The sequence below is a fragment of the Tachysurus fulvidraco genome, chromosome 3 (assembly GCF_022655615.1).
Source record: "Tachysurus fulvidraco isolate hzauxx_2018 chromosome 3, HZAU_PFXX_2.0, whole genome shotgun sequence".
Lineage (NCBI taxonomy): Eukaryota > Metazoa > Chordata > Actinopteri > Siluriformes > Bagridae > Tachysurus > Tachysurus fulvidraco.
Window position 1 is genome coordinate 26256628 of NC_062520.1, and position 24902 is coordinate 26281529.

Consider the following 24902-nt stretch of genomic DNA (forward strand, 5'->3'; position numbering starts at 1 on the left):
GCTTTCATGAGTGCTATAAAAGTGATATCAAGCTAGAAGAGTTTGAGAACATAGTGTGCTATGGGTTTGTGTGGAGTAATGGCTTTTGTACAGAGCATTAAATTAGACCCACAGGTGGCCATTCTAATATTATCTGGAGTTCAACTAGAAAGCTTTGGGGCTTGGACAGGAAGTGATAGATCACCTTGGTTTCTGTCGGAGTGAGAGGTGTTAGATGGCCCTCTGTGTGTGTGTGTGTGTGTGTGTGTGTGTGTGTGTGTGTGTGTGTGTGTGTGTGTGTGTGTGTGTGTGTGTTTGAGAAAGAGAGTGAGGGCGAGAGAGAGAGAGATTTATTTGGATTCCTGCTGATATGTGGTGCAGACATAGCTGTTGCGTTTATCATGATGAGCCTGAGGCAATCATAGAGGCTATTAGATTAACCACAGGATGCTGTGTTTGTGTGTGTGCTTGAGTATGTGTATATATATATTTTAAAATATATGTGGTTAACTGTGGCTGTGTGATGTGTTTTTGCAGAGCTCCATGTATTCCCTGGCATTGAAATGTCTTATCAGCCTGTCTACCATCATCCTCCTTGGGCTTATCATCGCTTACCATGCTCGAGAGGTGCAGGTAAGAATATGCAGTACACACTCTCACCTATACCAACATGTGCATATTTATTCATGCACTTTTATATATTAGGGTTCAATAGTTAAAATTCTTTATCGTAATGTATTTTTTCACACGAAAAATATTATGTATATAAATGAACTTAAATTTTATCAAATAAAACAAGACAAGCATCGTCTGGCCAGATAACAGTCCACAGGTTGCCTGCACCACTACTACAAATAGCTGAATAAAAAATTTCCTGTCCATAAATTGATAACAAATCTTTGCTGGTTCTGATGCTCAAATTTTGTATTTACTTATCTAATGTTATATGACAGACAACCTCAAGGGTAGATATTTTTTTTGCATATTGTGAAGATGCCTATGTATAGATTATGCTAATGAAATATTCCCAAAAACTCCAAGCATAGTGTCACAACCAGAGGAGGAAGGAGGCAGACCCGTACACAGGATAGCTTCAAAGGAGTGGGGTTTAATAAATGATAAAGACAAAGACTTAAAAGACGATAACTGAAACAATACAAATGACAACACTTAACAATGACTAGACATGAGGAAGGGTAAACGTAACTAATGAATCCGCGCTGCCATCGGCAACACGGATCACATTTATACACCGGACAATAATGACACAATGAGGAGCAGGTGTGGTGACAGGGAGGAGCAGACGAAGGCGGGGCAGACACGTGACGAGGAACGACAACAAACACATGTGGCCGAAAGTCCGTGCTGAACCCTGACACATAGTTTTACAGTCTTGGAAGTTCAAGAAACCCAGCAAACCCAGGGTAACAACCCACGGGCTCTAGAGAAATCTTATTAAAGTTTGCTTGTTCACTTTCATTTGTAAATTGTAAAGCTTGTGTAGTGTACATTAGATAAATGTTGTGATGCTGTGATGTGTTGTGAAGCATTGATTTGTAATCAATGCTTGATTCAGGCTTTGAGGAATCAGGTTCTGTGCACATCCTGAATCAGTAGTCCTGTGATATGTACCCCGTTGAGTACTGACCAGTACTCACCATGTCACCTCTAGACTATGGAGGACCATAGGACTGCAGAGACCAAGAGCAGTAGTTCCACCTATTTTTGAGAACAACCAGGCCAGAGTTCTTCCAACCCTCCAAAACTGAAGAAAATAAACAGGTTACTAATAGTATGGGAAGAGTTTTGCTGAACAAATCTGTCAGCGTGGACCCATTACATGCCAAAATTCAACACATGCTATGGTGCTATTGTTTCATTCGCAAATGGAAGGGATTCAGGTTGTCCTTGTTGTCATTGCCATAATTCGTGCAGTGATGTTCAACCAACCTCTCTGGGTTCTTAGGGGTCACACCTTAGCCACTAACAGCAGGAGTCAAAGAAACTCTGAGTGAAGACCTCCTTCTTCCACAGTCAGCTCCAGGAAACTCCTACAAATGTCTTTTAGTTGCTGGTCAGCAGAATCTGATCTAAAGTCCAAAGACCCTCAAAGATCTTTATGCATACTCAGACATATGATCCTAGACAGAACAAGGGAGCTCAGTTGCGGTGTCACAGGAAACATGGAAGGTGTAATGAGGGTTCTAAAGAGGGCTTAATCCATAGTGTGGGCATATGCAGGTCAATGAGACGGACTAGTGACTGGATTGTGTGCAAGAGATCTCTGATTCATATTCAGTTATCTTATTCTCAGAGCAGCTCCAGTGTTTTGGCACTAGTGTAACAATCTCAGCAGCAGACAGTCAGCAGGCAGTGAGATAAAATTTAAAACACATGAACTTTTTCTCAGTTTGCTTGCCACTTATCTAACCCAGCTCAGGTTTTGTTCAGCTCAGAGAAGGTATTAAACAAGAGAAGGAAAAGGGAAGAAAATAGCATTAGAAAAAAAAAATAGAGGTGTTTTGCAGGAGAGTAAATGTAATGTGCTTCTTTTAATAAATCTATTTGAAAATTTGAGCTTTCCTGTTTCTCTGTCCTTGTTAGTATCTGCAGTATATAACTGTGATGTTAATTAATTTAATAGGCTGACAAACCAATTACAGAGTGTATTCCAGAACCAAATTTTGCACAGATGGAAAATTAACATGATTATAACGATGACAACTTTTTATGACTGTGCAAAATAAAATATTCTCCGTATTTTACAACAGGTATGAAGATTTAAGTTATATGCATGATAATCATGTTCATTTGATCTCTGTGCAAATTTGTGTAGGCAAAAATGTAGACATTCGTGCACACAGAAAGAAAGAAAGAAAGAAAGAAAGAAAGAAAGAAAGAAAGAAAGAAAGAAAGAAAGAAAGAAAGAAAGAAAGAAAGAAAGAAAGAATACATTAGTTTGCATAATCATAAAAAAAAAGTTGTATTCATGATCGTGTTCATTTTCCATCTGTGCAAAGTTGTTTCAATCCTAAAAGCACCCTGTAATTGGTTTGTAAGCCTATTACGTTTAATGATCACAACAGTTGAACATAGCAGATACTAATTATAATAAAGAAACTTCTATATTATTCTAAACTACTTTATTATAAAGTATACAAGACTTTGAGCTCCAGTAAGCACAGACCATTTGCACACCATAGCACACCTTTTAGGTCAAACACTCTGTTTCTATTTTAGGTGTTTATTCATTTTCTGGGGATTTTACATGGATATTATCCTATTAGTTAAACAAATTAGTTTTTCTTCAGTTGCCACAGTTACGTTAGTTATGTAAAAAAATCACACCACATTTAAGTTACTTAAGAGAAACATGGCAACTGTAAACATGCCAATGTTAAAGTGTATATATGTAAATTCAATAACGTGCTATAGAAGTCATTCCACTTTATAATTCAAGTGTAAGTACAAATACATTTTCTGTGTATCTCTTAATTCGTTTGCCACCTCTTTTCTGGCTTAATGTTCCAAAAATATGGCACAAACATTTATCCTGAATTTTGGGCTTAGAGTTGGAGCTTTGTTTGAGGTATTCTTTAGAAAATTCCTATTTGTCATCAGAACAGACACATAATAGTGTGTGTGTTGTACACGAATGAAGGTTTTTCAGGAGACTGTGGGACTTGACCATCTTTAACAAGCATTTACAAAGCATTGCCCTATTTATAGCATAATGTCAGTATTGGTGCATGAGGTGCACTTTACAGGCTATGGGAATACTGACAGGTTACTGCCTTCTTCTGATGCTGAGTTGTCATAGAAGGCTGTGGAGCTCACTACAGTCATTGCTGCTGAGTCCTCTAAAAAGGGGTCTTTAATGCGTCGCTGCAGCAAGAATTGTAATAGGGAAATGGCTCGGCTGCTCTGACCCCTAGAAGAAGAAGACTGAGCACTTTCTCTTTGAAATTTGAGGCGGCGTGCAGCTTAAGGCCCCTGCTGTCATTGCAAAGGTGGCTTTAAAAAACCACAACAGTGTTTACACTTTCACTGTTTACCACCAGACACAATGGTACATCCCACTGAGTTAAACACAAGCAACATGCTAATAGAGCAACAATCCATAAAGAGCTAGACCTGTTGGCTATGGTTTTTGAAAGGTATTTACTGATTCTCCACAAGGCTGGTGGGATCTGGTCCAGTCTGTCTGCATACTAGAGATCTGGATTTGATGCAAGCGATTAAAAAAAAAACGCTACTGATATGCGGCGAAGAAGATGCATCTTTTTACATTCTAATTGCTGTGGAATACAAGTGCTTTCTCCACCTTCACAGCATTGGAGCAGCTTAGTAGTCCAGAGTATTTACAAAGGGTTATTTAGAAAAAAAAGGCCAATCATGTGGCTTCAGCTAATGTTCACATCAAACAGAATGAGTAAAAATTGTGATTTCTGTCATGACACACAATGGATTTGTTAGAGTATTTCAAAAACTGCTAAACTCTTGAGATTTTTTTACCCGGAACTGTGTGAATAACACAAAGGTCATTAGAAGACAGTTAGGATGTACAGTAATAACTACTGTAAATAACCACTCTTTACAACAAAGGTGAGCAGAAAAGCATCTCAAAATGCACAAAACAATAAACCTTGAGGTGGATGAGTTACAACAGCACGATCCCACATCAGGTTCCACTCCTGACAGCTAAGAAAATGAATCTGAATCAATTATAGCCAGAGACTCACTGAAAGTGTACAGTTAAAGAATGAGAGGGGAAAAAAAAACAAGCGATTTGTTTGCTAATCGGTCAAGTTTAGTTGTGTGGAATCCAACATGTTTTTCCCATCCACTGCAAGATTCAGAGATTTGTGTATAATGAGATGCTTTTCTACTCAACATGATTAGAAAGTGTAATTATATGAGTTATTATATCCTTTGTGGTAGCTTAACCCTTACATCTCGGGCCGTTTTCCTCTGACCTCATTTATCAACTAGGCATTTCGACCCATAAAACGTTAGCTCACTGAGCACCAACAACCATGCCATGGTTAAAGTCACAGAAATCACACATTTTCCCCCATTCTGATGTGTGGTGTGACCATCTGACACGATAACCACGATGTGCAGATGGATAGGGAGTGTGTCTTCTGACCTTAGTATTACATGGTTATATTTTCATTTCATTTCACTACCCTCTAGAAAGGCTGCCTTTTTTGTCTCAGACAGATTTCAGCCTTAAAGGCAAGTACTTAGGTTTGTCTGAGATGTTTTGACTACTATGTTAAACACAAGTATAAAAAAAGAAATAAAGAAAGAAATCTGGTAACCTCAGATGATTTAAATGCATTCATTTATCTAAATGAGCTGACCAGAGCTTAATTTATGTACCTGTGTAAATGAACTCTGAATATGAAGGACGTTCAACATGTAAATATTGACATATATTTTCAACTAAAGCAATAAAAATGATTGGTTCCAAAATTGGCTGCTTATAATCTTTATTTGTCTGTCTTCTAACTTGATTTGAATATGCTGGAATAGGTCCATACATGCAGATGGATTCCTTAGAGCATACAGTGGCAGAAGCACTTATGGACGTCATTCGTAATCAGCGTTTCTGTTTTGTCACGAATTAAAGAAGGAAATAATAAGCCACAACAATACGATTGTGTATCACTATTAAAGGTGTGGTGCACGATGTTTGAAAGCCAATGTTGACATTTGAAATCACCTAAACAAACACACCCCTAACTCAAATGGGTGTCACCCCTGTTTTGATAGCTCCGCCCCACACATACATACGTAACCCAGGCAACTATTATGGCGGAACCTGCTGGGGCAGCTGGCCGAGGGGATATTTTTTATCAATAAATGAACTCAATGAGTAATACAAATGTGTTTTTACATTTACGGCATTTATCAAACACCCTTATCCAGAGTGACTTGCAACTGAGGGGTAAGGGCCCATCAGTGGCAGCTTGGTGGACCTGGGGTTTGAACCTATGATCTTCCGAACAGTAGCCCAACACCTTAAACATGAGCTACCACATCCACTCATCTTTTTGTAGTACTGTGAATTGTACCATGAAAGGTTTAGCTCCGTTTCATGCAGAAGACGTTCAGTTCTCTCCAGCGCTGGAAAGCTGATCCTATATTAACATGGGTCCTGCTTCTTGCCTTATCGTAAGCCTTTTTTCACTTTTCGTTTTCATCCGCCATGTCAATGTTTCAGTACCCTTTTTGCTAATGTCACACATGCGCACTGAACACTCTCTCCGCCGCATATTGACAAGACACGTCCCTTTCTGCTCATTGGCTACACGTTTGTTTTGTTTGACGGCCCGACTCAGTTTTCTGAAGCACCCCACCTTTAAGTTTTGCTTTTACTCTGTAGTGATCCGTGTAGTCTCTAAAACTGGTCAGCAAAAACTGGTATGTTTTACTCAACTCTGTTTGCAGTCCTGTCCACTGTGCAGTTTAGACTAGACATCATTGTCTACTGTGTAGTATAACGTGAATAAAATAGAAACCTATCCACAGTCAGAAGCAAGCAATAAGTGATCTATACTATGGAGCTTTCAAACGTAGTTAGACGGAAGAAACTTGGATAGATAATTGGATAGATTGGAACGGTTAGAAGAAAAATTAGAAATGAGTCAAGAAAATGATCGGAAATTTCTTGGATTATTAATTTAAAATCATCACACTTAGTGGATTCCAGTCAGTATCATGTGTCTGTCATTAAAAAACAACATTTACCCGTGAGCTAGATGTCTTTATAGTGAGATGCAGTGCAAAAGACAGCATGATGTGGCCACATTCTGTTCTTTCAGTGCCTCTTGAAAATAATAATTAATTTACTAACTAATCATGCAAACTGTGCCTTGGAATAACCCAACAGATGTACTCTACGTGAGGCACAATTCCTTTTTAAAAGCCGCTGTGTAACAATAGAAGCTGGCAACCAGCTGTCAGAAAGTGCAGGACGGCAAATTCAATAACAAAGAAATAGATTTAAGTTTTTTTGTTTTGTTTTGTTTTTGTTTTTTTACGAGGACGGATGTATCAGAACAAGTTCGTGGTGTGGAAGGCATTACAGCCGATTAATATCCTCACTTAGATTTAGCTTAATGAAAAGACTGCTGTGTACAGAATAAACTGTTCCGTATAAATAATTAATAAAGGAGATGTATTTTTCTTGACAGGGGCTCTTATAACATTTAGAATATTGGTTGTGTAACAGTAGTGCTTCGAAACTGACACAGATGTTTGTGGTGTATGATGTACATATCGTTTGCATAAATATCGCAAGATTCGAAAAAAATCATTGCTACAATAATCTTCATGCAGCACTATTCAGCACTTTTTTTCATATCTTGGAATATTTTAAGTAGAACATTGAATAGAATTATTATTAGTGCATTCAAATGCAGCATGTGCAACACTGACTCTTCTGATCCGAGCAACTTCACACTGCCACTGATTTAAACCTGATTGCTGCTAATTTCCCAAAGTTGAGCAGAATTTGTCATCATCTGCATTTCTACCCTTTTTTTGTGCTGACATCCCTCTTTTTGTACCATCTTTCCTCATAGGCACATGCATGCGGGAACAAAATGCACTTTTTTTTACACTGTGCTTAAATGGTTTAGACTTAATCAACAGGTTTTTGTTTTTTGTTGTTGTTTTTTTTTTGAGTGTGTATGCTTGTGTATCCAAATGTTACTGTCTGAATGAATAAACTACGAATGGTATAAAATATGATTGAATGTTATCAACAACTTGAAAATTAAAGCAAACTATTCAGATACAAGGGGGGCACGGTGTCTTAGTGGTTAGCACGTTCGCCTCACACCTCGGTGGTTGGGGGTTCGATTCCCGCCTCCACCTTGTGTGTGTGGAGTTTGCATGTTCTCCCCGTGCCTCGGGGGTTTCCTCCGGGTACTCCGGTTTCCTCCCCTGGTCCAAAGACATGCATGGTAGATTGATTGGCATCTCTGGAAAATTGTCCGTAGTGTGTGTGTGTGAGTGAATGAGAGTGTGTGTGTGCCCTGCGATGGGTTGGCACTCCATAAAGGGTGTATCCTGCCTCGATGCCCGATGACCCGAGGTACTTCGGATAAGCGGTAAAAAATGAATGAATGAATGAATATTCAGATACATAAAAATAAGCAGTGACGTTACAATATGTACTCGCATAGAGATATATACAGCCATAAAGATATACTCACTTTGTGTGATAGACAATGGGGGAGAGGGGACAGGAATATGTAAAAGCCATTCTGAAAAATATGGAATCCTGCAATCATGTAATCAGTGGTACTTAGAGAGCACACAAAAGTGGGCAACATGGGTAGCCTAGAAATAAGAGAATGCTGCAAAGAATCACCTAAAACTGGATATGGAGCATCAAATTCTAATACGTAGCATAAAAAAAAAATACAGCTAGCAAAACACGTGAAAAACTTTTGGTCTGTCATTTGTATTAGTGCAGCACTGCAAAAGACGACATCTTCTGGTCTGTTGTCATATCGTGACAATTATCTAGTATTTCCTGTTATAAGATTATAGTAAACCAAATATATGTAGAAACAGTTGACTCATTTCTAAACATTTCAAAATGTTTGAGATGGCTATATTTTTGCTCATTCTAATTATTATTTTCTTTGTCCATAAAGAAACAAAATTATCTTTCAGGCTTGAAAATGTAAAGCTTGGAATTGGCACGAATCGTATATACTGTATATAAGGAAATGCCAGCTTTGACAATGAAGCTATTTTTTACTTGGTAAAATGTCCTTTTCAACAGTGATGCCCCACAGCCCTGGGGATTGCCTTTAGGTGTGAATGCATGTGTGAATGTGTGTGTAAATGATGCACTGCTGTAGACTGGTGTCCTATCCGGAGTGTATTTCTGCCTGGATTCCCGGGATCGGCTACAGATCGACCACAAGCTATAACAGGAATTAAATGGTTACTGTTGGTGAATGAATAGTGAAAGGACAAAGTGTACTACTTTGATGTTTCTAGGAAATGATGACTTGAGTGACGTTGCATGGGTCGGCTATTACTATGATAGTGTTACAGGATATCAAAACTACTGACCAAATGCTGGTCTTGCTCTAACCTCAACCTCTCTCTCTTCCTGTGCTCACCCTGTTGTATTTTTTTTGTTGAACTTGATGATCGGATTACAAGAATGTACACGCTAATCATAATCGAAGGCTATTTGTACAATGCGTCATATTAGAGAGGGCTGTTAAAGGTGTCAGTATGAGTATGATGGAGTATATAAGTGTGCGTAGTTGGAAGCCGGAGTTCCTCCTGTGTGTGTCTCTGTGGTGATGAGTCTCTCTTCCTGGCTTTGACTCAGACTCTGCCAGCACACGCCTGGAGAGAGGACGCGTGTGTGTGTGTGTGTGTGTGTGTGTGTGTGTGTGTGTGTTGTTTTGCATGCATGTATGTATTTGTCTGAAAAATCCAGTTGAATCTAATGACTATTTTGGAAATCTTAGAACATTTGTCACCAGATGGTATGAGGGACAGAACACAGAGGGTGATGGTGGATGTGGAAAAAAGAGATATGTAATTAGTTATTGATTATATATCTGTTCTGGAGGACTTTAAAGATCAAAATGTTCCATGATGAGATCCATGGTGCTTTTGGTAGGCACTGGGCACCGAGATGAGGGTCACAAACTCATAACCTAAACTCTTTAAGCATTTCTTTTCTTGTCCTCTGGCATTCCATCTAGATCAGGAGTCTCTGAAGTCTGACCACAGGGCCAATCACAGCTCTTGGACAGATGCTATAGACTTAGAGTCTTTTTCTGTTTGACTTCACCTACATATTCATTTAGCCTTGTATGTCAAGAGACTGTTGCAGCAATTAAGGAATTTAATCTCATGAGATATTATGAAACAAATCACAGGAAGTGCAGACAATATTCTGAGGATGAAAGGGCAAGCAGGAAGGAAGCTTTTATTATTATTATTATTTTTAAATCAGAGTAACCTCTAAGCATGAAAAACCTTGTGGTCAGTCATTTATCCTGAAAAGAGGCACAGCTTTGTGAATATCTTCTTGCATGGCACGACTACAAAGGCAGGTGATACCCTGCTGCAGTTATTCATTCATTCATTCATTCATTCATTCATTCATTCATTCATTCATTCATTCATTCAATTTTCTACCGCTTATCCGAACGTCTCGGGTCACGGGGAGCCTGTGCCTATCTCAGGTGTCATCGGGCATCAATGCATGTCTTTGGACCGGGGGAGGAAACCGGAGTACCCGGAGGAAACCCCCGAGGCACGGCGAGAACATGCAAACTCCACACACACAAGGCGGAGGCGGGAATTGAACCCCCAACCATGGAGGTTCGAGCGGAACGTGCTAACCACTAAGCCACCGTGCCCCCCCCCCTTTCAGTTATTCCATAAAATAAAATTCAATATATTTATAGTATATATATGAATATTTTTGGTGATTTGTCCCCTTCAGGTATTTTGATGTGATCTAGTCTGGCTCCCGCTGAAAAAGTTTGAACACCACTGGTCTAGAGTGATATTTAAAAAGATTCATGACTGCACCACTTCAGCTAAAGAATAATAAACACTTGGTGCGTCATCATCGAAGCAAGAAGCCAACTTTTTAATTATCTCTGAGTGCACGGTTAGGACCGAAAGAGCATTTTTGGAAGCAACTCATACAGAAAACTTTTTTTTTTTTTACAATGACATCCAGGAAGTTTTAGAAAGCAGAGTACCGTATTACAGTATATCACCTCAGAAATTACTCAGTCTTGATTTAACGTGAAGTGAAATCTAAACAAGTACTTTTGGTCCTACATCTTCTCAAGAGGACTTTTAGATGATTAAAGTATTTAACCAGAATTGGAGCTTTGTGTTAAAGCATCTATCATACATGTTAGCTACTTTTGAAGGTAAGCGTTTAAACTGCTGACTTCTGTAGTTCTTTTAACGGATTATATTGGTATTGCTTTCCTTTTTAAATAGAAATGTACTTTTTCTATGCAAGCCCCATGTAGTAAGGAGTAAACAAGAGAGAATGGTGGATTAGGACAAGGTTATTGATTGGAGTGAATAAAGTGCTGATGAATACTTTAGATTAGGATAGATTTCAAGTGTAGCTTGCAGGATATCATCGAGCAGAGTCAAATGTCACTAAGAGACAGTGGTAGGTTGTTTTTTTTTTTACTTAAAAGAAGGTCAGAGAAATTTTGGTTGTAAATAAAGACTGTCAGTTGTATTTACAGTACATGCTGTTGGACATGATAATGATGGAAAAGTTGCATTTTAGGATCGTTTCCTATTCCGCTATATTTAACGTTTTAATGGCTATTTTAGAAAAATATGACAAAGATCAGAATAGTAGACTTTTCTCAAAAAGAACTTTTTCTCTTATCTAATCATGAAAGTGAAAAACGATATTTAATACAATTGCATACGTACTTTGGGGTCCAAAAGTCTGTACTAAGTATTTATTCATTTTCTTTAAAGTGCCCTTCCACACAAAACCGTTTTTACTTGTATTTTTTGATATGTGTTAGGTCCATATGTGATTGTGTTGTGTAGTGAATGTAAAAATGAACTGCTACCTCCCCGGTCAGTTCTAGCCATTTAAAAGAAATATGCGGAGAAATCAGGTCAGTTAGAAAAGCTGCTCAGAGTGACGTAGAAATGATAGAGCTCATTACTATTCATGAGCTCTTCCACTTGAGACCGCGCCTACAGAATTCGTGTAGCTCAGTGAGTTTCCTATACAGCAAGGATGGCTGAACGTCAATATACCTGAAGAAGCCATTCTGCCGCAATTCCAGGTGATTGTAAACAAACTTCCTCTAGCCTAGGCTATTATTGCGCTGGGTGAATGTATAGTCATGCTCTCATATCCTAGCGGTTAGCCAATTGGAGCCAAGCAGCATAGCTCATTGAATATTAATGAGAACTGGCACAAATTGAGCTGAGTCTTTCTGCAGGCTTTCTATACCACACTAGAATGGCTTGAAACAAGGTAACCTTGGCATTTTTTCCACAAAAATTGTTACAGCTCATCATGCCAATTGTGCCTACTAAATAAACTGTGGGTTTAATGGGCACTCTGGTCAAGAGATGGTGGAGATGGATCCCACACACAACTGACCAACATCCAGTGTTTTTAAGGGGTACTCCGGTTTCCTCCCTCGTCCAAAGACACGTGTGGTAGCCTGATTGGCATCTTTATATTGCTTCTTCTTTTCTACCTATCCCAGAGATTGTACCAACTTCAGTTGTGTTCTGTGTCATGGAGATTTTGGACCTTCATTGAAATGAGGCCAACCCTGTGAGGATACTGAGGCATCTAAAGATGTACCAGCTCCAGTTGGATTCTGCTTCATGAAGTATTCAGACATTCTAAGAAGAGATGACAACGACATGTGGTCTTTGAGGACAGAAACCTCCTCAACAATACACAATACCTAGACTGTATATTTATAATCACACCCTCCAGTGTCACCCAAATGAGAATGGGTTCCCCTTTGAGTCTGGTACCTCTCAAGGTTTCTTCCCCTTCCACCTCAGAATGGATGTCCCCCACCTTGTACACTGAGTCCCCAGGGATAGACTACAAGTTCCCCCAAACCCCTACTGTACATGAGGTCATGCAAAAGTATTAAATATATTAAAAACAATTCTGGAAATCTTAGCATAGTTTCTAAAATATGCATTTTTATTTTCTGAATTATTACTGTGAGAATTCTCTATCCAATTGAAATTGAAACAGATACTGAAAAAACTGACTTGGTAAAAAGTGACACAGACAAGACATAAGATATGTAAGAATGCATATGGACACGGAGGCAAACAGTAGTGTTTGTTACTTCAGAGCATAAAGGGATGGTGTAAGATTGCACAAGGGATGAGAATTTCCATATCATGATTTTGCATTTTGAGATTTCAGTCTAAAAAATTCCACCTGCCATGTGTAGGAGCTATGGTCTTCAATCCTCAAAGGCCTTGTAACAATAAACGTTCATGATTCCCAACATCATCTTATTTTCAGCCAGAACCTGCAAAGAAAACAACCTCTCTGCCCAAAACGTTGCAGGGTGCCTTATCTGAATGGGATTAGTTTCACTGGGTGGTATCCCTAATTACTTTTCTCCTCTGTGATAAAACTCTCATGCCCAGATGGCAATTGACACAATAGGAAAGAGTCTCACACATCCACCAATGGACATTTCATTGCCACTTCACCAGAGGGCACACTTCTTCAAATTCATCAGTAGGTCTGAAGGAACGAACTATATATATATCTCTCTTTGTCATGCTCATTTCCTGTCTGTTAGAGATATAATGCACATGGAATCTCACACACTGCAAAATCTTTCCAACTGCCTTAGCTGTGCTGCCTCGTCTTGTCTTCCAGATATGACCTTGCATTGTTACTTCGTTCTCCCTTTTGGATTTCCCTTTGGATTTGGCTATTTCTCAATGCTCTGTGGTGCTAAGCTTTTGTGAACACTCTCTCAATCCCTACTGGCATTATCTGTCCCGAGACGTTTCTGTGTTTTACCCTGGCCTGTTATTTGACATTGTGTTTTAAATTGTGTTAAGCTGTATTAATAATCCTTCTGAATATGGATCCCGATAGGTTATATTGTCTACAAACCCAGATGCTAGTGTCATACATGGCAACGTAATAATGTTTATCTTTTTGACAGCATCTGATGTTAGATTAATAAGAAGCTTATAGAAACAGCACTGATTTAAGGTTCAGTTTTACTATATTGTAGCATATTTGAATATTTGGCATACAAAGTGGCTATACCTATAGCTGACAGATTTATCCAACCTTCAGGATTATGCTCTAATTGTTTTTATATTCATTCTTCTGCTAATGTGCTCCCAAGGTATGCAGAATGGAGAATGGATGTATGTATGTAACATAAACAGACTGATTTGGGGGCCATGGTGGCTTAGTGGTTAGCACATTTTTCTCCCACCTGTGGGGTTGGTGGTTTGATAACTGCCTCTTGCGGGCTTTAAGGGTCCAAACGTGTGTAATAGGCTGATTGGCATCTCTTGTCAATAGTGTGTGCAATTGTGCCCTGCAGAGGTTTGGCACCATATTGAGGTTGTTCCTTTATTTGGAGTCCCCTGAGATAGACTCCAGTTTCCCCCCAACCCCAGAGGTACAGACAATGGATGGATACAAAATGTTTCATGGTTCAGGAAGTGGATATGCGAGCAATGTATTAAAAACAGTTCAGTCGAAAAACGGCAACTTGCTGCCAAAACTAAAATTATCCAACAACTGCAGAGTTACTTAAAGAACAGTGGGTGATTTGGTCTGCAATTTTCTCAGGGAAGAAGGGAGACAAACAAGATCATAGCCAATCCAAATGGAAATAAATTCACAGAGGAGCACCTGCAAATGATGGAATTACTCCAGGAACCCATGTAAATTTAATGCCATCCAAATAGAACTGAAGGACAGCAGAGCTATTATCTAACCCAGAAGGCTGATAAAAGCAATTCTTCCACTCATCATCTTCTCTGATATGGATCTCTGAATTGACTACAGGGTTCCTTGAATTTCCTAGTTGTTCTGTGGCTGTGGTTGTTCAGTAGAAGTACCAGACCAGAAGATCTCTATTAGATCGCTCTATTACAGAGTTTTGAGATCATAATCAGCCCAGGTGAGCAGATGATTAGCAAGGAAATTCTTGTTGTAAGTAGCTCTTACTGGAAGGTGATGGACTGACTGGCAGTCATCTAATGAGTGCGTGGACACTAGTGATTCCGGTGGTTATGTGTGGGGGGAAATTTACTCCCATGAAGTTCCCAGCGAGTTCAGAGTGTAGACCATGGAAGACAGATTGATTAATCATGATAGAGCACAGTAATTGAAGCCTTATATTAGATAGAAACGGGAAAATAGTCTTGGTAATATGACTATTAGATATAGAAAGCTTCTAACTTGTTCTTCGCTGTAATAATGTTATTTTCCTCTGATAGAAGGACGATTTCTACCTCCGTGGGTATCTGAGGCACAGACACTATAATGGAATATGTTATCAAATTTAAGAACAAATATTACGTACAGTTTACAGAACCATTCAATGTGTGATTTTATTGCTTATGCTAAGTTTAAACAAGTTTTTGTTTATTAGACCGAATGTTGTAGAGTGATCAAATCACTCACGAGGATGTTTGCACTGATGGAATCTATCATTTCTATGTCAATTCAGTTTATTCAGTATTCAATTGAAATCATGTTGGGAGGATGAAAAGTACTTATGTTAATGTTCCTCACTTCAATCAAATGGAAGTGATGAGCTTTCAATAAGATTTTTTTTTTTTCAATGTCAGATTTTGAAAGAGATTCTTTATTGTCACTTTTCTTAACAGATATCTAGAGTGAGATATTCAACAGCAGTAGTTCACATGAAAGTCCTGTAAATGAACAAATCTGGTTCATTCCATTTAGTCGATGTGCTGAGTGTATGGAAATTTACTGACATAGATGTTTTGTGGGGGTTTTTTTCTTCTCAAAATTGAAGAAAAAAAACAAAAAACAGAAAAATCTCTCAGTCCGTCTAAAAAGCTAAATGGAAAGAACAATGCGAAGCTGTTAAAAGAGTAGTATTCGGTTACCAAGGATAGTAATATTTATTGGTCATTCCTGGTATTTTTTAGTTTATTAAACTGGGTATATTTTAGCCTGATTAGGTGTTTTGTGTTAACACACAAAGTAAAATAAGCCTCCGTGTGCATTTGTGGGTGAATGTGCAAATTTTGTTTGTGTGGGCACAAAGGGTCATGTTCTTTGCTGTACTGAAATTTGGACCTGTGTTTAGCTGTGTGTTGTGTTTTAAGGTTATCACTAAAGAGGTGCCGGTATCCATTGCTATATTTATATCTGTTTAATGCTTTAATATCTGCATCTGCAACACAGTTGTCTAGGGTTTGCCAGTAGAAATGCTGAAAAACAAAGAAAAAAAAACTGAAAGGCAGAAATGCCAGTACTCTCAGCACAGCTTGTGAGTGACACATTCTCATCCTCAACCATACCACTTGGGACATACCTCCTTTAGAGTTATTATTTTTGTTTATAGCAGCTTGTGATATTCAGTGAACATGACCCTGACCAGGCAGTTACTAAGGATGAATGAACACCAAATGCATTGTGATCAGCAGAGGACTTGGGGTGATGGGGCCATGACATTAGCTATTATATTACTGTATGCTGTTTTACTGTAGCTACTTTAATTTGTTATGTCCGTGCTGTGTGATTATTTTCTTGGTCCTGCAGGCTTCAATTTTCAAATCAGTTCAATTCAATTTATTTGTATAGCACTTTTAACAATTTCCCATTGTCTCAAAGCAGATTTACAGAAGTATGGAAACAGAAGATAGAGAAAAATAAATAAATATGTAATAATAATAATTAGAAGAAGAAAAATTATAAATAAATAAAGACAAAATAAATAAATTAATATATACAATAAAAAAATTGTAATTAATTAAAAAAAAGTAATTTATGATACTATATATATCCCTATCCCTAATGAGCAAGCTGGAGGAGACGGCGGCAAGGAAGAACTGCCTGGGATGATAAACCTTGAGAGGAACCAGGTTCAGAAGGGAAGCCATCCTCATTTTGGTGACACTGGACAGGAAATGATGTAAATGTAAATAATGTCCTTTTTACAACAGTTTATAATAGTGGCACCGAGAGCTCCTGAGGAACTAATGGGTCATCGTAAACTCTGAGTTCAGCACAGACCTGAATGCTGATAAAGACCAGACCATACAGTTGACTGACACAACATTGGTTCAGTAGGCAGTCTCTGGGTGGCTTCATACACAACAATCCCATGAGACACTGGCTGACCATGTAGATAAATCCCTTGCAAGGTGACCACTGGGCGACGAGACTCCAGCCAGCGGTAAAACATCAGGATTGAAGAAGTAGCTCCGTAAGAAGAGACAACCAGACTAGGAACTCGAAACATAGGGAGCTCGGGAGTGGCATATATAGCTCGACAGGGAGAGAGAAAAATTGTTAGGTATGACTGTAATCAGGTGGTGCACTCTGCTGGGGACAGACAGGGACTCCGGCAAGACTAGCTATGACAGCATAACTAAAAGGCTAGAGCCAGAAGGCGTGACACACACGAGGGCTTCCCGGGCTGTAAAGCATCCCACCACTCCACAGTCTGCAAACCTGAGCGACTTGCGAGGGTGGTAAGCCGACAGCATCCAGACATACTGGTTCACCAAACACTCTATGCCCATGACCCCTCTAGATCTACTCCTTTACCTATTCATAAAAAGCTAGACTAAACAAATGTGCTTTTAGCCTTCGAATCAAGCCACTCCCCTGCATTCAGTTAAAACCCTGATGTAAAAATATGTGGCAGTCATGTGAATGTAGTCAGGACTTGGGAAGACTTTTCCAGGGTAATTAAGAAAATCGGTTCTAACTGCACTGTGTTACATGTCTGGGGTTTACACATGTGACCCTGTGTGTTTGTATTAGAGAGAGAGAGAGAGAGAGAGAGAGAGAGAGAGAGAGAGAGAGAGAGAGAGAGAGAGAGAGAGAGAGAGAGAGAGAGAGAGAGAGAGAGAGAGAGAGAGACTGGGCTATAATGACCTACAGTTCTTTCATCCATTTTCACAACACTGATGTCCATATCTGACAGTACAAGGCTATGAAAACAAGCTCCTCTTGCTCTATCTAACTCCCTCTCTCTTTCTCACCCTCCCATTTCCAGTCTACTCACTTGTATCCTTTTTGCCTTCTCTCCCTCCATTACCTGATTCTGCTTCTCATTACTCCATCACTTTTTTCTAGCCACCCCAACTCCCCTTCCCTCTCCTTTGTTTCTTCCTCTCATAATTATTCCTACAAGTCTCTTGCCCTTATGTAAATGGAGGATCCGAGACTCTCTCTTTCTCTCTCTCTCTCCCTCTCTCTGATGATAAAAGATGGTAGAACCATCCAGTCATTCATGTTGACCGATTACCTTCACTAATGGAATTTAATTATTAAATATCACGGTGGCTATTTGGCCCAAAAAGGAAAGACAGGAAAGAGAAACGGGGAGAGGGAGAGATGAGTATAGGAATAGAAATGAATGAGACTGACCCTGCACACAGGAGAGATGGATGATGATGGACGATGGAGCTTCGTCCTTTCTCAGATTTGGTTTGGGGTTTTTTTTGTACTCAGTAGAGAACATTCTCACACACACACACACACACACACACACACACACACACTCAATACACTCAACACACTCGATTGCATGTAGACTAATAGTGCAGATGTTGAAAACACACAGTCACAATTCATTGATCCAAACTCCCACACACTCAGAGTGAAAGAACGTTCTCTTCCTCTCCACCCACCACCACACTCTCTTTCTCCCTCACATTCATGCCCTTCGTCAGTCTCTTTCCCTCTGTTTCTCCTCTCTTCTGTTGCACTTTCTTTTCTTTAGTACTCTTTCACTCTGTTCACGCTTTCCTTTCTCGGTTCGTTTGTGTTCACAGAAACACACACACTCTCCCTGTCACTTTCCACGTTCTCTCTCCCTCCCTCTCTCTCACTCACACACACACTCTCAGGCACACACAGTCATACTCTCTCACCGGGGACCCTAATTAAGCTTGGCTGGTCTTTGATGTTGTTGCCTAGGCAACAGTCACCATGACGAGGCTGGCTTTTCCAGAAAAAACGCACGTGTTGTACTGCTGTGGATGTACAGTGCCCCCAACACACACACACACACACACACACACACACACACACACACACACACAAAGTAACATATTAATTTGTATGGATACCCACAGGCACACAGAATTTTGCACTCAGGCATGACTAAAATGTGCACACGCCAACCTACTGAGACGTGCGTGCGTGCAAATACACACATACACTGGCATTACTGTATGTGTCGGTGTAAATGGGTCATATCATCAGTCTCATAACTCTGGCATATCTATTTGCATGTCTTCTGCTGTGTGTGTGTGCACAAGACAGAGAGAAAAACCCTCACCCTCTGTGCATATCAGCTAAACAAACCACTTTACCACTCACAATTACAGCTAAACGCAGCTGTCACAGCAACCGACACAATTAGCTTCTCTTCTATGTGTAGCCCGAAGAAGGAATTTAAAAAAATAAATAAATAAAAAATGAGAAAAAGTCTGCATGTAATTTAACAGCCTGCATAATATAAGAAAAAAAATATATATTTGCATATCCATTTTTTTTTTTTTTTTTTGGCTTCCCAAGATGGAAAAGCATCAAGAGCATCAGTCTATGCTCTTTTTATTTCCTAAGCACCGATTAATGAGTATTTTGATTAGTGGTATTCAATTATTTATTTATAATATTGAAAGCTTTCATTAAAAGCATGTTAGATGATTGAGCTTAGAGGGTGTTTATGTAACCGGTTAGCTGTGATATTTTAGGGGTGTCTAATGAGGCACCTTAAATCTGTCATGTATGCCACCTTTTTTTTTTTTTTTTTAATTTTGCTAGAAAACATCTTCTGGTGTGTCGTTTGTACAGAATAAAAAAAAATGCATATAATATTATAAATATAACCGGGCTCTTAAATTTCAGTGTTTCTTCATCACTAGTGTTTGATATCTGCCTAAAATGAATTCTCATAATGAATTCAAGAATAAAGAGTCTCTGGAAGAGACAATGTCATGACTTTATGATGTAGCCTGTTTTGTAGCTAGCTAAAAGCCTTCTAGATAATTGCCTAATTAACTGTTAGCATATGAGATGACACTCTACATAAATAAACACGTTCATTTAATCCTGACAGAGGGCACAGAGACACTAAACAAATATGACCTGCAGATATATGCTGCTGAAATGAAGTACATACTGTAGATACAAGAGGTGACAGGTTGTAGTGTTTCCTATACATTTCTGCACATTTTCTCAAGCATTCCTGTCCTGTCATTGCAAAAAAATAAATAAATAAACACTTAGATGCTGCATTAGCTGCTGCTGACTATGACTAGCAGAGGCAGTAAAAATAACAAAATAAAAAGATTTAATAATAGCATACTTTATACTCTTTAGATTTTCTTTTCGAGCTCCTGATGTCAATCCTGCCCAAGACCATAGTGCACAGAGTTCTACTACTCTTCCTCTATGATGATGCTCATTTCCTGTCATACATACAGAACATAAAGCATATGGACTTAGACACACAATAAGGCTTTTCACACTTGATATAGTTAACTCTATATAACTCTATATAACTATACAATATTTCAGTCATTTGCTGTTTTTTTGCACAATTCTATATATTATCCCAAAGACCTGCTGCTAAGAAACTGTGTTCATTCACACACAGTATTTACACTGGTCGGTCGGCGCTGTTTCTGTTACTGTTTATTTTCTTTTGTGTATTGTATTTTTTTGTACTTTTTGTATTGTATGGTAATTTTTTGTCTGCACTGTCTTTTGTCCTGCACCGTCTTGTCTGTCTTGTTTGTCTTGTCCTGCACTGTTTACACCAGGTTGCACAGTTGTACTTTATGTGGCTAAGACTTACTTACAAGTCCTTAGCCCTGTCTTTGTTTTATGTAGCACCATGATCCTGAAGAAACGTTGTCTCATTTCGCTATGTACTGCGACAGCTATATATGGTTGAAATGACAATAAAAGCTTCTTGACTTGACTTGACTCTGAGACATTGTAAATTCCAGGGAAGCAGAATCCTAAGTTATCTTTTTTTCATGTTTTACACTAATCCTGGATATTCATAATCTAATGTTTCACACTGTACATTCCTAAAGCCCGGTTTAACGTACAGTACAGACCAAAAGTTTGGACACACCTTCTCATTCAAAGAGTTTTCTTTATTTTCATGACTATGAAAATTGTAGATTCACACTGAAGGCATCAAAACTATGAATTAACACATGTGGAATTATATACGTACATAACAAAAAAATGTGAAACAACTGAAAATATGTCATATTCTAGGTTCTTCAAAGTAGCCACCTTTTGCTTTGATTACTGCTTTGCACACTCTTGGCATTCTCTTGATGAGCTTCAAGAGGTCGTCACCTGAAATGGTCTTCCGACAGTCCTGAAGGAGTTCCCAGAGATGCTTAGCACTTGTTGGCCCTTTTGGTCTGTACTTATTTGGATATATACAGTATGTAACTACTTTCGATCATGCCTTGTCTCTCGTCATGTATTTCCAACACGTGCACTTCCATGATGTTTAGTGTTTAGTTGCGAGATGCTAATGGTGAGCTGAGACTTTTTGCTAATTATTGCTACTGTACGTTTTCACTTGATGTAAGGCACACACTGTTCAAATTCTTACCATGTGTCTGTTGCTAAGCGTCTAAGGGTAAAATTCTAATTGCACATCGTTTCACAATATACAAGTTTGGCCCCACAATGCTGGGTTAACTCAGAGTTTCATAACCCCAAATTACAAGTGTAGTGTGAAAAGCATGGTGAGAAAAGCCATATATTGTTTTTAGCTGTGTAAGTTCTGAGCTGATGAATTCTTCCTTGACCTTTTTCTACAGCCTTGCTTTGTTTTATGGTGAGTTGTCTATGTTTATAGAGATATATAAAAGATATATCTGGGTACTGACCCTGGCCTGCAATTTGACGTTACTTTTTGGTTTGTGGATTGATGAAACTCCATATTATATACTGTAGATCCTAATTTTCTTACGAACCACAGTAAGTACTCTGCAATTGTTTTTTTTTTTTTATATTTTTCTTCTTCTTGATATCCATCAATAAAAAAGTGTGCTAATTACTATAAGGCATTTTATATTATTATTATTATTATTATTAGTAGTAGTAGTAGTAGTAGTAGTAGTAGTAGTAGTAGTAGTAGTAGTAGTAGTATCTACTGCCTAGAAATGGACACATGAATTCATTAGCATACCTTAATAATAGTACAAAGTTTCTTATATACAGAAAATGCATTGAGTGTCCAGCCCTTTTTCCCCCAAAAGTCTTAATAGGACAGTACGGAAAGCAGCCAGAACTGAGAGTGTTGTGCTGCTAGTGCCTTAATCTAGGTTTTGTAATTCTATGCTACAGGCAGACTTAATAATATACATTTTTTAAATAAAGAACCTTATTCCAATCAAGAAACTTACATCTCTCTTTATTACTAGCTCTGCTTTAGCTAAAAATGTGTCAGAGTTTCAATCCAATGTAAGATCACTTTCCAATCTATCGTCTTCAACAGTTATTCATATTTAGTCGGCATGCTCTTGTTTCAGTGTACCAACCATTTAAATTCAGTAAGTACTAGATTTGGTAGAGTACTGATCTCCTAGCCGTGGGGGCACGGTGGCTTAGTGGTTAGCACGTTCGCCTCACACCTCCAGGGTTGGGGGTTCGATTCCCGCCTCCGCCTTGTGTGTGTGGAGTTTGCATGTTCTCCCCGTGCCTCTGGGGTTTACTCCGGGTACTCCGGTTTCCTCCCCCGGTTCATAGACATGCATGGTAGGTTGATTTGCATCTCTGGAAAATTGTCCGTAGTGTGTGAGTGAATGAGAGTGTGTGTGTGCTCTGTGATGGGTTGGCACTCCATCCAGGGTGTATCCTGCCTTGATGCCCGATGACGCCTGAGATAGGCACAGGCTCCCCGTGACCTGAGGTAGTTCGGATAACCGGTAGAAAATGAATAAATGAATGAATGATCTCCTAGCCTGACTACTTACATCATACCTAGGTAGTAGTCCATGCTGTTAATATTCATGTATACTGTCCGTATTCGTACTTCAAGAAATTATTTATTTGAGACAACAAATATTTATTTGTTTAAATTATTTATTTAGTAGTGTCTTTTTCCTAATCGATGTCCAGCCTCACTCAGTTAGTCTTGTGTTATCTTTTGGTTTCTCTGACAACAGCTGCTGACCACAATTAAATTGTGTTGAGGCCAGCTTGAACTATTTATCCCTGAACATCGTAATTATCTTCATTGCTCCTGCTCTATTAACGCTTCCATGGTCAGTGACTTCGCTAGTATCTATAATGCAAGTTTTCATTGAAAGTCAATATTATCTGATTAAACATGTGGTATCAGATGATGCTCCTACATGATTTGAAAGGATTTCACCTGCACTGACTGTTTATTGATAAGATCAGACACCCCAGATTTCAGATCTACTCCCTGTTATAGAACAACTGGAGTTCAGCAACTTTAATAATCTTCCTGGTTCACTTAGATATTTTGACCTTTGTATCCCCAATTAAAGTATAGCGCTTTTAACAGTTGACATTTCTTTAACAAAGCACAGAAACAGAATAGAAATTTTAACGTTTAAAATTAAGTTACTGTTTATCTCTAACGTCTATCCCTGTGAGCAAGCCTGAGATGGCAATGAAAAACTCGATGATATGAGGAAGAAACCTTGAGAGGAACCAGACTTAGAAGGGAACCCATCCTCATTTGAGTGACACTGGCCAGGAAATAATGTAAATGTAAATAATGTTTTATAGAACAGTTTGTAGTCGAGTGGAATTGTGCAACCAGAAGCTCCTGAGGATCTAACAGGTTAGCGTAATTTCTGAGTTGGACTTAACACAAATTCCTTCCTGCCAAAGTCTTGAAGACCAAAGTCAAAGACCTGAGCACAAAGTTGACTGACACAATAGAAGTTTAAAGACTGTGTGATAGTCTCCAATTGTCCAATCTATCCACGACAATCCCATGGGTCACAGGCTGTCCATGTCCAGTGCCGAGTGCAACATCAAACAACGAGACTCCAACCAGAGGTCTAACCAGGGCATCAAGATGGATCAGACAGGTCCAGAAAGAACTGAAATCCAGAAATCCCATCTTCCCAAATCCCATTTGAACGTCTGTCTTTTCTAAACTAAAATAAAAACAGTTTAATTTTAACAATAAGTTTAAAGACTTTGTGCTATCTTTGGGTTCTAGTCACTTTGCGATTCTAATTGTCTTAGAATGCATTGTACCTGACTATAAAAAGCATTATAATGAGGGATGGAGTGGTTTTCATCTTACAAACAAAACCTCAATCAATATCACTTTCTGTATCATTATACCTCTTCTGTTTCCATTACCTGTTTTGTCCCGTAATGCTCCATTTGCTTTTCTCTGTACTGCCCCCTTGAGTTCTTATCTCTATCTTATCTGTATCATAATTCCAACCTTTGTGTTTAGATGATCATGCAGATCGACCAAAAGACATCTCTATGCACTCTGCAAAGCTTAATGGCAAGCAAAGCAGTCTGGGATGTTCTACCACAATCTATTATAATAAGGCGAATGTGGCTTACTTAGCTCTGTCTTTGCTTTTATGTAGCACCATGGTCCTGGAGAAATGTTGTCTCATTTCACTGTGTACTGCAACAGCTATATATGGTTGAAATGACAATAAAAGCTTCTTGACTTGACTTGACTTGACTTGACATGAAATCCCAAATCCCAGCTGCCATCAAAGCATTATTCAGCTACCTGTGCTTCCAGTCACATGTAAAATTCATTCTATTTGCTATAGGTGTTTTCTAGACTAGTCACACCCACTATATTCAATATATTCACAATACAGTGACTGGAGTGGGGAACTTACGTATGACTACTCATGGAGATTTATTATTAAATCTTAATTTTTTTATTATATCGATCCTTTATATTATTCCTTATGTTTACCCTCTGTTCTATGTTTATGTTCTGTAAAGCTGCCTTGAGACATTGTCTATTGTAAAAAGAGCCATACAAATAAACTTGAATTGAATTGAATTGAAATAAGGGGGGCACGGTGGCTTAGTGGTTAGCACTTTCGCCTCACACCTCCAGGGTCGGGGGTTCGATTCCCGCCTCCGCCTTGTGTGTGCGCGGAGTTTGCATGTTCTCCCCGTGCCT

The 24902-nt window shown here is 38.8% G+C and overlaps 1 protein-coding gene across 2 annotated transcripts in view; it reads left to right on the forward strand.

The window, feature by feature from the left end:
• Positions 1 to 24902, forward strand: part of kcnn3 (potassium intermediate/small conductance calcium-activated channel, subfamily N, member 3) — a 73177-nt gene that overhangs the window by 22970 nt on the left and 25305 nt on the right. For both annotated transcript variants that reach the window (XM_047811328.1, XM_047811327.1), the window contains exon 3: positions 517 to 612. In XM_047811328.1, the coding sequence (XP_047667284.1) occupies positions 517 to 612 (96 nt within the window). The remainder of the gene's footprint in view (positions 1 to 516; positions 613 to 24902) is intronic.